The sequence below is a fragment of the Meriones unguiculatus genome, chromosome 14, assembly GCF_030254825.1.
Source record: "Meriones unguiculatus strain TT.TT164.6M chromosome 14, Bangor_MerUng_6.1, whole genome shotgun sequence".
In the NCBI taxonomy this organism is placed as follows: Eukaryota; Metazoa; Chordata; class Mammalia; order Rodentia; family Muridae; genus Meriones; species Meriones unguiculatus.
Genome location: NC_083361.1, coordinates 479,337 through 494,230, shown reverse-complemented (window position 1 = coordinate 494,230; position 14,894 = coordinate 479,337). Strand labels below are relative to the sequence as shown.

At 48.9% G+C, this 14,894-nt stretch overlaps 1 protein-coding gene across 6 annotated transcripts; it reads left to right on the top strand.

Moving 5' to 3' along the window:
- Nucleotides 1-3,987: 3,987 nt before the first annotated feature.
- Nucleotides 3,988-14,798, top strand: LOC132647084 (sperm motility kinase X-like). 6 transcript variants are annotated; one of them, XM_060366329.1, is made up of 7 exons: nucleotides 3,988-4,386; nucleotides 5,573-5,709; nucleotides 9,860-9,951; nucleotides 12,219-12,308; nucleotides 12,426-12,517; nucleotides 12,640-12,726; nucleotides 13,582-14,798. In XM_060366329.1, the coding sequence occupies exons 6-7, from the start codon at nucleotides 12,724-12,726 to the stop codon at nucleotides 14,419-14,421; spliced, it is 843 nt and encodes a 280-aa protein (XP_060222312.1). In that variant the 5' UTR covers nucleotides 3,988-4,386; nucleotides 5,573-5,709; nucleotides 9,860-9,951; nucleotides 12,219-12,308; nucleotides 12,426-12,517; nucleotides 12,640-12,723; the 3' UTR covers nucleotides 14,422-14,798. The 6 variants fall into 6 exon arrangements, 5 of the variants coding, with proteins under 5 accessions (XP_060222312.1, XP_060222313.1, XP_060222315.1 ...); XM_060366330.1 differs by lacking the exon at nucleotides 9,860-9,951 and having other exon boundaries at nucleotides 12,188-12,308; XM_060366332.1 differs by lacking the exons at nucleotides 5,573-5,709; nucleotides 9,860-9,951 and adding an exon at nucleotides 5,423-5,548 and having other exon boundaries at nucleotides 12,224-12,308.
- Nucleotides 14,799-14,894: the final 96 nt, after the last annotated feature.

Sequence of the window (14,894 nt, the reverse complement as noted above, 5' to 3'; positions counted from 1 at the left end):
TGCTGGCTGTTGGCTGTGCTGGCACCCAGGGTCTCACACATGCCACACGGCTCCCCACCTGAGCACTGAACACACACCCTCCCCCTTTCGGAGACTGGGTCTCCTGTGGCACAGGCTGCCCTTAGCTCACGTTGCTCCTACCTCAGCCTGTCCAGTGCTGGGATCTCGGACGTGTCTCCCTGCACTCACGCTGATTTGGGGCTGTGAGGGTCTAATTTCTCCTCTGACACGTTTTGGGATTCTTGTGCAACTGCAGATGTGCGCCCCACGTGTGTAGGTTATGGCAAATGTGTCAGCTCTGCAGACAATCGCCGCCTCTAAGCCTGATGCCAAGTAGCCCATTTTTCTTTAATTTAAAACAGTACTATGTCGAATCTGCCAGGCGGTCATGAATCCACACTGGAGCAGGATATGCTAATATCCCAGCCTCACTCTCAAATCCTGTCTACACACAAACCCTCAGACTCTTCCACTAAATGGGCTAGGAAGCCGCTGTGGTGTTAGTAGCTGGTTATTGGGGGGGGGGTGTTCCCCACAAACGGCTTTCCTAGCCTGGGGTAGCTGGGATCCTGAAAAGTAACACCTGCCACGTAGATGTCCTCCCTCTGAAAACTTAGGGGGACTGACTGGGTTCCTGAAGTGTCTGTGTGCATCCCAGACACCACTGCTCAGTCCTGCACCAGCTCAGATTCCCTGTGCCAGCTCCGCCTCCTTGTCCCAGCTCAGCCTCCCTTCCTCCAGCTCAGCATTAAGATGATTAAGTTTAAAATTCATGGGCCTCTTGTGTGCCGAGTGATGAATGAATAACTTAAAAGCAGAGATCAGTTAAAGCACATCTTGCAGGAATGTTGACTCTCTGCCCAGATTAAGGGAGGAAATTACATTGCTGTGCAGAGAGGAGAGGGGAGAGAGCCCTCTCTTCGTGTCGAGTCTGTCCTTAGCCCTCCAAGAGCAGGAACCACGGCTATCCCAAGGTTCCCTCTGGCTTTCCCTGTGTTGTATGCAGCCATCTCTTAGAACCCCCAAAAAAGCGGAGAGTGAAGCTCCCTGCTGGGGCCTTGTTTAGAGAGCCTCCTTCTGGAACTTGCTCTGCACTGGCCTTTGGAAGGTGATTGCTGGAGACTTTGGTACTGGAGTACTGTGGGGTCTGATGTGCTCTGCATGTAGCACCTGACACAAGGGTTCACACACACTGTGGATGCACAGACACGGATTGGATGCTAGGCAGGAGCCCAAACAAGAAAGAACGATGAAAGTAAGGGAAAGGAAGAAACTGAGTTTCCTCAGCTCCATTTAGTATTTTATGGAGACTGTACTTTGAGGAAAAGGCACAGTTCCTGAGACAGAATGGTGATCGTGGACACTTGGGGCTCGAAGGTTAAGGCAGCTTTCTACTGTCGTGAGGTCACTGCAGCTTGTATACTAGCCCAGGGGCTCCTTGGGGCCCGAGTCCTCTTCCTAATGTGCTCTGGCAGGAAGAAAAGAGAGAGGAACCCCACAGAAAGAAATGAGGTAGCTTAGAACATATCAAGTATTTTATAGAACCCTCTGAAGCTCACAGTCTGGCTCTAGACAGCCTTCCCCAGGCCAACCATGTGTGCAGTTCCCACCGAGGCCTGGAGCACAGCTCATGTGCACTGTCTTCACAGAGTGCCCAGAAAGTCCTTCTGTCAGCTGGACGTGTCCCTTCTCCTTCGTAGTGGTCTCTGGCTGTTGCCTTAAATCCCCTCCGCATTCAGCTTAGGGCCATTAGACACTCAAGAGTAGGAACTATTTAGTCAACCTTAGCATAAGCTGGGAGTGATGTGCATGCTGGTAATCCCAGCACTGGGGAGGCTGAAGCAGGAAGACCTCAAGCTTGAGATCAGCCTAGGCTCCATAGAAAGACCATGGCAACATGGGGTCGGGATCAAGAGAAGGAGAGAGAGAAGGCAACTCTTCTACATGGTGTGTGTGTGTGTATGTGTGTGTGTGTGTGTGTGTGTGTGTGAAAGACAGAGAGAGAGAAGAGGAGGAGGGGGGGAAGGGAGAAGAGAGAGAGAAAGAGAGTTCAGGGCTCTGCATTTCAGTATGTTTAAAAAAGAAGAAAGAAAGAGAGGAACTCCTGAGAAAATATTGTTGATTACGGAAGAACATTATGGTTACTAAAGAACAGAGGAGAGTCACAGTGTTGTCCTTCCTCACTGTGTGTAGACAGGTGATCGTGCCGTGACATGCTAAATGCAACTGAGACAGGGGAAATTTGAATCCTTCAGTGGCGGTTTGTATTTGCAAGAAGTCTTGCTGAACTGTTGAGGCCTATGAAGCAGATGAGAGTGTCCCCGAAGCTCATCCCAAAGCCCAGAGATTGCAGTGGGTTCTGCTTACTCAGCCCTGCAGCTTGGGCGCTTTTGCTGCCTTGGTCTTCCTTCATGCCATCCGAATCACAGGGCGGGCTTCTCCTCGGCAAATGTGAGCAGCTGCCTTCCTCCATCTGCCTCTTACACTGTGCTGGCATGAGGGCTCCACTGCAGAGGCGGAGGGAGTGAAGGGAGGACACGGCTCTTGCTTGGGGTCACACAGGGTTTCTCGTATGCTTCAAGATGTGCTGAGGGTTTGACCTAAGGAAGGGGCAGCACTGTGCGGCTATGAGTACAGCTGGCTTCTCTCCTGCTCTGTCGCCCAATCCTCCTTGCCATCGCCTGTGGGTGCCCTCACACATTATGGCGGCTCAACCTACTCTCTTCTGCCCACCCCCTGCTGATTTACCACCAGGTCCTGGCTCCTGCTACTTGATGCTGTGAAACAGTTTGGCTCAGCCAAGCCTCACCTCCAGGAACTACGGATGCCACCAAAGTTTCTTAAAAAAAAAAAATCTGTGCTTGTGATCCTCCCCCTGGACACATCTCTGAAAGTGACTGGAGACCTTCCCAAAGCCACGTTCTTCACCTAGATGTAGGACCCCACCCTCGGAGACTGGTGGCTGTCACAGGGCATGAGCTCAGCCTGTGAGTTTACTCCATTCACTTTGGCCAAGCGCAAACACACATCAAGGGTTCTCCTCCCTCCCTGGGATTGCGCAGCCCTCCAGGCTCTGGGGCGCAACCAGAGTTGTGCTTACTGCAGGGAAACTGACTCTCCCTTTGCTCAGACCTAGTGTTGACTTTGGTGGCCATTGTTGGAGCTTGGAGGAGAAGCTCTGGTCAGAGACTAAAGTGAGTATCTCTGATGGCCTGCTCTCCTTTCCCAGGGTCCCACACATGAGAGTGGAGAAGTAGAGAGAGGGGTGCCTGGAGTATGCTAGGAAGCCAAGAAAAGGACAGAGATGGTCCCAGCACCATGGTGTGCTCCTCCCAGCTCTCAGGGAGGCAAAGTCAGGCAGATCTCTGTGAGTTTGAAACCAGCACGGTCTATAAAGCAAGTCCAGAACAGCCACAGCTACACAGAGAAACTCTGTCTAAAAAAAAAAAAAAGATGGATTTTTGTGTGTTACATGCAAAAGCATTCAGAGTGTTTCCAAATTTGAAAAAAATAAATACAAAGATGTGAATAAAGTGCTTATACAAAGGTTTGAGGCTCTTCACTGGATAGGATATCAAGACACCTAATCAGAACTTTGCCTCCCTGCTCTGGACCTGACAGTTACTTATGCATCACGGAACAGCTTCATAGATGGTCCAATGTCTGCACTCCTGTAATCAACAAACAAAGACACTCATAAAGCCACCTCCTCCTAATCCTGACTGTCTATAACACAGCAGCCAAGGGTGGATAGTTTATAAAGAAAAGAAAAGTCATTTCTTACAGTTCTGGGGAGCCCAAGGGCAAAGGGCCTGCAGTCAACAGGGCTTTCTCATGCATGTATCATCCACCGCTGAAGCAGAAGGGCAAGAAAGTTTAGCAGAAGAGAGCAACCAAGTCCCGGCTCCACTGATGCTGCTCACTCATGACAAGGCCAGTCTTCAACAACTCACCTTGTGAGGACACGGCCCTCAGAGCAGGTCACCTCCCGTCAAGCACGGTTGCATTAAGGAGGACACCGTTCCCAGGGCACAAAGTTCAGGGCACATCCAAACAGCACCCTGCCGTGAAGGAAAGGCCCTGCTCCCCAGGGCTGTCCACAGACTGTTTAACCACCGCTTCACAGATCAGGACCATGTACTTGGAGGCTCTGGGAGCTCCAAAGTCAAGTGAACATGGGGACTTAACTGTGCGGCCTGAAACTGTATAGCTTGACTAGTCCAGCTTGCTCACCACAGTGGACACACACAGCTTCTGAGGTCTCGATCTTTATGTGTCACAATCTCTCGACAGGAGGAAGATGGCGGTCTGCTGAAGAAGAAATGGCCAACGGTAGACGCCTCTTACTATGGTGGCCGTGGTGTTGGAGGCATCAAAAGGATGGAGGTAAGACCACAGTTATTGTCTGTGTGCCAGCCACCTGGAGCTAGAACCCCAGAGTGAATGCTGGTAGTCCAAGCCTGAGATTTGGGGAGATGGTGCCTGTGAGACACAAAGGTGGGGAGGTGGAATGGTATGGCCTTTAACTGCATGTCTGAGTCTTGCCATCACAGGCCAGGAGAGGCCCGTCATCTGCCAACCTCCTCGCCCCCTGCCAGGGGTTCCTTTCTTCACTGGACTAAAACCCCACTTCTGTACCCACCCAAGAGTTCTCCCTCTAATTCTCCCAGCCCATGGCTCCCTGCTGCTATCACCCCTCCTGCTCTCCACTTTCCCCTTTTCCACACACCTTACTTCTCTGGCTCACGATCCTGAAGGAACAGAGGACCTGGTAGCGTGCACATCACCCTGTCTCTCCTGTCAAGGGGCACACTGCAATCCTGTAATTCTGTCCTATGAAGTTTCACTTATGTTAGGTCCACTGGGGAGAAAAGGGCTCCACAGAGGAAGGGGCTAAGCTGGAAAAGGCAAAGAATTCAAGAGTCAAGTTGCCAGAGCAGTAGCATGAGTTCCCCACGAACCCTGATTTCTCAACAAGATTTAAATATCAAAGCAGGCTGCTGGAGTCACAGCTCCTGACAAGGGGGCAGCCCCTGCTGATTCCTGGAAGAGCACACCTTTTGGGGTACACACAGTGGGGTTCGTGGGTAGAGGCTTCTGGACTGTTCTGAGTGCTGAGGGAGCTCACCAGAGGATTTGGATATTCCCTGAGGTCTCTTGCCTTGGAGAGACAGGACCAGGTACAAGGCGGCTCCACAGAACACTGCAAACCCAGCACGCAAAAGACAGCCCTTGTGTGGAAAACCGCAGAAATGTCGTGCCAGGCCTTTCAGCTGCACTGGGCTTTACATGTTCTAGGTTGATTTTTAGAGCCAATTTGTTGTTTGTTGTTGTTGTTTTTTTTTTGCAGGGGGGTTTTTTTTCAGTTTAAAACAAAAACAAAAGCAAAGGTTGCGAATCCTTTCATATTCTCTTGTTACAGATACGTCAGCAGGGGGACGCCATTGATTGTCCTCTGAAAGTGACCCCTCCAGTGCTGCCTCGGCATCAGCCCATCAGAGAACTCTGCAGCACTCACTCTCCTGGCTGAAGGCGAGGCAGTGACCTGGTGGGTGGCTTTCTTTTTCCTTAGGTACCTACTTCCGGCTGAATGGTCTGGGCCTGACCCAGAAAGGCCGCCTCTCCCTGTGCTAACCCTGACCAACGTCCAGCAGGAGTCTGGAGTCACTGAGAATGAAACCCCAACAGCCAGGAAGCCAAGCCCCAGAGGTAAAAGTCACACAAAACATCTGGCCTCTGCACTCATAGCCTTAATAAACACTGGCAGAAACCCATAGCCTGTTAGCTGTCCCGTCCCTCCTCCACACCCTGACCACGGTGCATGTTGGGGCTTTGACACCAGCCTTTAGCAAGCAGTTCAGAGGAGGTCCAGGTTCCTGCTCTGAAAAGCTCTGCAGTTTGTCCAAAGCTGTGGTGCCACCTTGGGGAGCCGCACCAATTCACTGTAGGGCATCCTGCGAGGACGCTTGCCGGGTGGGTAGTTACCTCACACAGCTGCTCTCAGTGCAGGCCAGAATGGAATGTGGCTTCCCCATGCTGGCTTAGGGACTTCTTCAGCTGACTCTCTTTACTTATGCTCCAGAGCTGGCATCTGTTCCTAAACCACTGCTGTGCTAATGAAGCTTCTCAGTGCACCCTCGTGCCCTGCTCCCATTTGGCAGGCATCCTCGAACCAAGTGTCATCCGCATGGGAGTTCAAAGCTCGCCCTGCGGTCCAGCTGAGGCCAGAGCTGCCCAGAGAGGAGTAGCCTGAGCATAGGCTCCAGGCCGGGATTTGTCCCCTAGCTTGCGCCCTTCACTAAGCACCCCGGTATATGCATATTTCCTCGGGGGCAGGGTACACACGTGCCCCTAAGTAGAGGCCAGAGAACAGCCTGTGGGAGTTGTTCCTCTCTTTCTTCGCTGGAGATCAAACTCAGGTCACAGCAAAGCACTCTGCAGCGAGTGCCCTGACCCTCTGAGCACCTCACCAGCCCAACCCTGTGTGTGTGTGTTTCCGAATTGGCTCTTAGCTGTTGACAACAGAAGCCACACACTAGAAGGACATTTTATTGTAGGAGCTGGTTGTTTAGTTCATTATCATCATGGTAAGAAGCATGGTGGCATGCAAGCAGGCATGAGGCTAGAGAAGGAGCTGACAGTTCTACATCTTGATCCACACACAGCAGAAAGACACTGTCTTCTGCAGGCAGCCAGGAGGAGGCTCTGATTCCACACTGGGTGGAGCTTCAGCATAGGAGACATTAAACCCACTGACACAGTGACAGACTTATTCAAACAAGGCCACACCTACTCCAACAGGGCCACACCTCCTAAAGTGCCATTCCCTGTGAGCCAAGCATTCAACCACATGAGCCTGTGGGAGCCATTCCTATTCGAACCACCACAGAAGGGACTCGGGGAGCAGGGTACAATCAATTTACTGGTGTGGGGGCTTTATAATGGACCTATGGCAAAACCTGGGTGTGCTGGCTAGTTTTTTGTCAACTTGATGCAAGCTAAATTCATCTGAGAGGAGGAACCCTCAACTGAGACTATGCCTGCACTAAGACTGAGCTGTAGGTAAACCTGTAGGGCATTTTCCTCCTGATTGTTGTGGGAGGGCCCAGCCCATTGTGGTTGGTGCCACCCCTGGGCTAGTGGTCCTGCGTGCTCTAAGACAGCAGGCTGAGCAATCTGGGAGGAGAAGCTAGCAAGCTATATTCCTTCACGACCTCTATATCGGCCCCAGCAAAGAGAATCTGAGGACTGCTGCTTTGGGGACCCTGCCCTACCTGAGCTTTTTCTCTCTCCTGTTCTCCTGGCAGTGTGACACCAGCAAGGGCCCTCCCTAGAGTCTGACCTCCCTGGGTCTCCTGGGTGGTGATTTCAGCTGCTGCTATGCCTGGTCCCTGAGTCTCCAGCCACACTGACATCACCCCTGTTGTCTTGGGCTCTGTGGTTGCCTGAGACAATTTCCATGATTGAAATCCATATTTGAGAGTCCATTTCCCCCTCAGAATCTCGTCCCATGTGGGGGCAACTTTTCTCTGTCTCACCCTGACATCTGTCCCCTAAATTATAAGCTCCACTCAGTACTCTGCTCCACTAAAAAACTGCCTGGAATCTCTGACATGGGAGTCTAAACTGGGAAACACTGGGGATTAAAAACAACAAAAACAATAGGTTCCCTAGCGATCTTTGTCAGACTGTAAGAGGGAAAATCTGAGCAGGAAGAAAATAGGACATCTTGTTAACTTTTCCAGTATCTGACCTTCTCAAGACTGTTTCTGTTGCATACCGGAGGTTCAAAGTGCTTTCTGAGATTATGAATTATTTCTCTGCTCTAATTACTGCTGCATGTCCTAGGATCTGTAGAGATGTGTCTTTTGGTATGCTTATCAGCTGGGGGCTGGAAGTCCCATGTAGCTTCAGGATGGGGCTGCTCAAGGTAAATCAGAGTTAGGACTTTCAGCCAATCCCAGGGGAGCAGGCAAAGATCTAAAGACGAGCTGATCTTTAGCAAACAATGTAATAAAGCCTCCATAAAACCCAACAGGACAGGTTATTACGGGAGCAGCCAGGTGCTGAACACACAGAAATTCCTGGTTAAGTGCTCTGTCTGCCGCTACAGAGGGGCTTAGACACACTCCTCCACAGCTTCTTCCACCCCTGGCGTAAGGCAACCAGAGTGATAGACTTATGACCCGGGCTGTAACTTCACTAAGCAGCTGAACTCCTACTGTGTGGCAATCCGGAGGTGGGGCAGTACAGCAAGGTCAGCTGCCTGCCAATCAGGCACAGAGCAACCTAGCTATACCTTGATATATCTTGAACCATCACTAAACCGCTGAGATCAGAGATTCCTCCCTGTGAAAGCTGGCTGTCGTGTGCCAGCCTCTCCCACTGCAAATGACAAGGGTGACCACAAGGTATTCCATCTGAAATCTGTCCTAACGCTTCTCTATTAAACCTGAAGAGAATCTTTATTATTTAAAAACAGTTAGTGATGGGTTGCTGGGAGGCCCCAAAACTTGTGTTGAAACATCCAGGGCTAAGGAACTGAAGAGCTGGCTAGCAGTTAAGTGCACTCACAGCTTTTGCAGAGGACCCAGGTGCACTTCTCAGAATCCATATGACGGCTCAAAAACATCTGTTCCTCCAGTTTCAGGGAATCTAGCACTCTCTCTGGCCTTCACAGGCACCGTGCATGCACATGATACATATACATACAGACAGACCCCTCCATGATATGGCTAAGGGAAAAGTGTTTATTGTGCATAGAAGAGAACATCCAGAGGCATCTGGAAGAGGCCAAACACAGAGAGAAAGTAGTAGATTGAACATGGCCAGCAGACTGGACCTGTCAGGGATAGAAGCAGGAGCAGAGCAGAGAGGAAAAAAATAGAGCGGGAGAGGGGGGAGACAGAAAGGAAGACAGAGACAGAGGCAGACAGGCAGACAGACAGACAGACAGGCAGACAGACAGACAGAAATTAGCCAAAGGAGCAGGGTTATAAGGAGGATGAGTGGTGGAGGGTAGGGAAGCCTGTGAGCTGGAAGGAGTTTAGGGGAGGGGAGGAGGGGAGAAAGGCTAGGGGGATACATGGACTTTGGAATGTGTAACAGGTACTTGTGGTGCTGAAGGACCCTGAAGATGGACGTGCACTTTGCTGTGCTAATAGGCACTGCAGAGAGCTGTTTGTCCCTTGTGGAATTTAGGGAAAGAGTTTCCTTTGGAGCTGACAACTCACACACATACATAAGTAAGATAATGAACTCCCAGGGCTAGTCCCTATCACTCATGCACAAGCAGACAAAGGGTTTAGCAGTGTCAGAAATTGCCAGAGCTAAGTTGCACGGATGTGCCTGTTCTAGGATGCCCATGGATGTGTCAGATTCCGGGATTCTCTGGTTCCTTCAAGGCCTTGTACAGGAATATATATTTAGCTATCATGTTGAGCTGGGGAATCCAGATTCTAGAAGATCCTCCATGGCCAAGAACTCCCTCAGCTGTTTTATGGCTGGGGTTCCGGATGATAAGGAGCCACTCCTAAAGTGACTAGAAAGGCTCCTTTTGCTTGGAGTTAGCATTAAGTCACAGGAATTGGAGATATGGGCCTTAGAGAGGGAAACATTACATTCAAGTGAGGCTAGCTTTTAAAGAGTTATATTGTGCAGGTTTGTTTGTTTTTAAGATCTTGAAGAACTGAATTCAATTCCTCTCTTAGTCATGTGAGAAAACACAACATAGAAACATACCCGATGGAGAGAGCAGGCTTCATGCCACCCAGAATCTGCTGGTGTCTTAATCTTGACTTGGCAACCTCCAGCAGCACAAATAATCAACTTCTCTTTCTTGTATATCTTATCAAAACAGGTGTTTTTAAAGGTCAGGAAGAAAACAGAATACCTGCCTACGGCTCCTTCACCCACAGCTGAGAAGGATGATTTGCTGTGTGGACAATTCAGGTGGCATTTGGCTTTGTTTTGTTTTTGTTTTTCAAGACAGGGTTTCTCTGCAGGGCCTTGGATGTCCTGGATGTCACTCTGTAGAACAGGCTGGCCTCAAACTCACTGATCCACCAGCCTCTGCCTCCCACATACTGGAAATAAAAGCATGCCATCACAGTCCAACAATATTTTTTCCTGCTCATTTTCAATATATTAACTCACTGGCTTCTGGGATACTGAGAATGAGGTAATGCATGAGAGTGCAGGTGCCCCTTGAAGAGGCATATATTTGAGTTTGATTATTTGGCTCCCAGTTACTCTTTAGGAAAGACTAGGAAGTGTGGACTTCTTAAAAATGTGTGTCACTGGGGGTGGGCTTTGAGGTTTCAAAAGTGCAAGCCAGGCCCCGTCTCTATCTCTCTGTCACTTTCTTTCTGTGTGTCTTCAGCTCTCGCTATCTCTACCTCTCTGTTCCTCTCTCTATCTCTCTCTGTCTCTGTCTCCCTCTCTCTGACTGCAGATGGAGGTGTAGAGTCCTAGCTCCTGCTCCAGTGCTATGCCTGCCATGCCTGCCTGCCTGTTTCCTGCAATGCTTCCTACTGTTATGTTCCTGGACTAGCACTTCAAATTGTGAGCAAGCCCTCATTTACATCCTTTTCTTTTATAAACAGCTGTGGTCATAGTGTATCTTCACAGTAATAGAAAAAGAAACTAAGACAGTGGATGTCTCAGCAGCCCCAATCTGGTGCTGGAGACCCAGGGAGGGTCCTAGGGAGCTGCCAATTTTCAGTGCACATTGGAATCCAGAAGTAGCTTCTGACACGAGCTAAGGGAGGGCACAGAACAATTGCCGGTGAGAGTTACAACAAGCAGACAGAAAAGCAAAAGCTTCCTTCTTCTGTGTCCTTTTTGGACTACCTTTGGAAGGTTTGGCTCATTTAGGGTGGGTCTTCTGCTTCAAAATATCCAGACTTAGGGTGAGTCTCCACTTCAAATAATTCAACCAAGGAAAATCCCTCTCATGTGCACCAGCTGCCTGGGTTTCAGTTAATCATATATCTAAAAAGTATTTCTTTATTCACTTTAGAGCCTGATTGCAGCACTCTTCCCTACACTTTTCCTTAAGCTTTTCATGTTTGGGGAAAGGCAGTGGGTAACAGAATCTTCATGGTCCAGCAACAAAGACATTCAGGTTCCTTTCTGTTTTGCCAAGGTGGTGTGACTTCCAAAAATCTAGTATCTGATTACAGAACTGGCAAGTTAAGCTTTGGTGCCCATTGCTGATCGGGGTACCTGCGTCTCCCTTTCGTTGTGTGATGGGTTAGTTAACTAGACTTGCTAGCCAGTGCTCAAGTGAGTGATGTGTAGACGTGTGCTGTGAACATCTCCTTGACCTCTTGTAAACTTCCAATGAGTTTCTCTGCTGTATGTGCTGTAGCTTGGGTGGATGCTGTGAGGTCCCGTTAATGTGTAAAGGTGATGACTTTTGGAGGGAGGTGATAGCAGTCTAGCTTCAGGAACATGGAACAGGCTGATCAGCCCTCCATCCTCAAGCGTTGTTGTCACACGCACTTGTGATCATGCCTCGTGTGTAACAGCAACCATTAACTTATGAAGCATTGGAAACCCAGGTCATGCAGAAAACAAAAGCGGTCCTTTCTCATCTTCTCTTTGCTATTGCTTTTGTATTTGGTGAGGCAGGGTCTCCTGTGGCACAGGCTGGCCTCAGCATCCCTGTGTGGCCAAAGAGGACTTGAACTGATCCTCCTGCCTCCACTTTGCTAGCTTTTCTAACTGCCACGTGTTCACCTTTCTGAGACTTTCCTGACTTTCACTACGACCTCCTGTCTAAGGTCCATCAGCTGACCCTTGAAGGACTCTCAGTCGGGACACAGCTAGTTGTATCATGGCTAGATGGAGTGTGTGTGTGTGTTTGTGTCCTCCTTAAGGTTTGGGTGTCAAGTCCCACCCAAGTGTTTGAACATGATTCAAACCAGGTGACACCAGGTGGGGCAAACTGTGGACCTTGGGCAGTGGGCCTAGCAGGATGAGGTTGCTCCCTGGGGCATCATTGGGGACAGACACTTGAGTGTAACCAGCTTCCTCAGGCCCCTACTGCCCCACTGCTCAAGACCAGCTTTCCTGTCCCTGGAGGACAGAATGTGAGGGAACCCAGGGGGATGTGCCTAGGGATCGTTGGTCCATTCCTTGCTCTGACACCACAAGGAGCCATTGTGACACCTATCCACTTAAGGCTCTGGCTGAGCCTGCTTCCTGTCTTACAGAGCAGAAGCTCTTGGTTGGAGAGAGACTGGACTTCTGCACTCTTGACAGATTATACTCCCACTTTTACAAGCCGTTTTGACCACCATACAGTAAGTTCCTTCTGTTCTCTAACCTACAATATTTTATTATGTTTGTTTATTAAACACAAACTCTCCGTCTATTCCCTCCATCACACTCACACTATTCTCCACTCCCCTGTCTTAAAGAGCAGAAACTCTTGTTGTTGGAGAGCAACTGGCCTTCTGCGCTCTTGACAGATTATACTCGTATTTTCACAAGCCGTTTTGAACACCATATAGTAAGTTCCTTCTGTCCTTTAACCTACAATATTTTATTATGTTCGTTTACTAAACACAAACTCTCCGTCTATTCCCTCCCTCACACACTCACACCATTCTCCACTCCCCCTGTCTTATACAGCAGAAGCTCTTGTTGGAGAGCGACTGGACTTCTGCGCTCCGCTCCTGACACACATACTTGGACTTACTAAGAACTTACTATACAATGGTAAGTTCCTTCTGTTTTCTGTCTTAGAACATTTTATTATGTTTATTTAATAAACAGACACTCTCTTCCAGTTCATGGGATGGACCCTCTCGGTTTTAAAAGATTTATTTGGGGGTGGGGTAGTCTGGATAGATGGCCTGTCACTTTAAGAGCATGTACTCCTGGAACTAGGTTTGATATCCAGCACTTCCGTGCCAGATCATAACTACCTGTAGGATCTGACGCCCTCATGTGAATAAGGAAAGATATTTCACTATTGACGTGATGTGTAGTAGCAGTGAGTGCACTTGTGTGTGGGTGTGCGCACACGTGTATGGATGCCCTCCGAGGGCAGTGGTGTAGGATCTCCTAGAGCTGGGATTGGAGCAATTGTGAGCCACTTGACCTGGGTCCTGAGAACCAAATATGGGTAGGTCCTCCGCAGAGCTAGTTGTACCTGGACTCGCGGGCTGTCTCCCCAGCCCGGACGCGCTGGGTTTCTGGGGTGTCTGTTGTCCTATATACTTCTCTTGCATCTAATTTTATTAGTGCCTGCTCTCCCACAGTACACGTGAGCTCAGGGTTAGAGGATGACTGTTCTTTCTTATCAGTGGCTCTTAGTTTCTAGACTCCTTTTGTTTGTTCTTCCAGTTTGCAGTTGATTCCTGTCAAACCAATCTATCCTATTTTGCTCTACACTGCTTTGGAACATACTTCATTCTTGTCTCTCTAAGCATTTAAGTACCCAGTTAGGTGGTCTGAAATGTGTGTGACCTCTTTCTTCCTTCTTTTCCTAGTCTTTTGGAGGTAGGAATTCATAGCTCTAAATACTCTCCTAGTGCCTGATTTTAACTCTGTCAACTTTCTCATTGAAAGTTTGGTTCTAGCCGCATGAAGGAGGAGGGCCTGGCTCTGAAGCAGGGCGTGAAGGCCTGCTCCTCTGTGGAGGACCCCTTCAACACCTATTATAAGATGATGAGGACTCTGGGACACGGACATTTTTCTGAAGTTAAAATGGTGTTCCATGTGCCCACTGTGACCTGTGTGGCTGTAAAAATCCTTAGAGATAAGAAGTACAACGCGATTTTTAACAATGAGATCAGCATTATGAAATCCCTGAACCATCCAAATATCGTCAGGCTATTTCACGTGTTGGAGACAGCAGAGACCACCTACCTGGTGATGGAGCACGCCTCCGCCTCCGAGGGAGAGCTGCTGAGGCACATCCTGGAACGGGGGCCTTTAGAGGAGATTGAGGCCCAAAGGATATTCACGCAGATCGCACGTGCTGTGGATTACTGTCATGATAACCGAGTTGTCCACAGAGACATTAAAGCCACGAACATCCTGTTGGACTGCAGAGGGAACTCCAAACTGATAGATTTTAGTCTCGCTGTCAAAGTGACTCCTGGGCAGAAACTGCGGGGTTTCTGCGGCACTGGGCCCTATTGTGCCCCAGAACTCTTTGCACAGCACGAATATGAAGCTTATCCCGTTGATGTGTGGTGTTTGGGGATTCTACTCTTCCTCATGGTGTCTGGACGTTACCCTTTCCAGGCCAGTTCGTTTGCAGGCATGAAGAACAAGGTCACCTCGGGCAACCTTCAAATTCCTCACCAGGTGTCCATCAATTTTTCCAATGTCATCATTGATCTACTGAGAATCAATCCCGGCAGGAGGCCCACCATTTATTCTATAAATAGATTTATACTATAATAGGCAAAGAAATGTTTCCTCTAATAGGGTGAAGCAATTCTTTGCCTATTATACTATAAATAGGTTTATAGTATAATAGGCAAAGAAATGTTTCCTCTTACTAGATATATATGTAGGTTCCTTATCAGTCTTAATTTGTGAGGGTATTTCCCAAATTTCCACTATTTCTAGGGAATGTGCAATTACACAATCAGCCTTTTCAGCACTTAAACCAGGTGCCCATTGAAACCCTGGGTATACATCTCTGGTATGGAGTACATACCTCTGTTTTCCAAATTCTGCAAAATAAAACACATCCATCTGCCATGTTTCGCTGTTTTTGGTATCCCTAAGCTTACTTCCAGCAGGTAATGGAGTGTGGTTATACAGAGGACATGTGGGACATTTTTTTTTTATTTCTTTGGCTTGTTGCCCAAGTTATAGAAAAATAAAATAACCTTTACCGTTCACATCGTGTCTTTCCCGAAATTTTG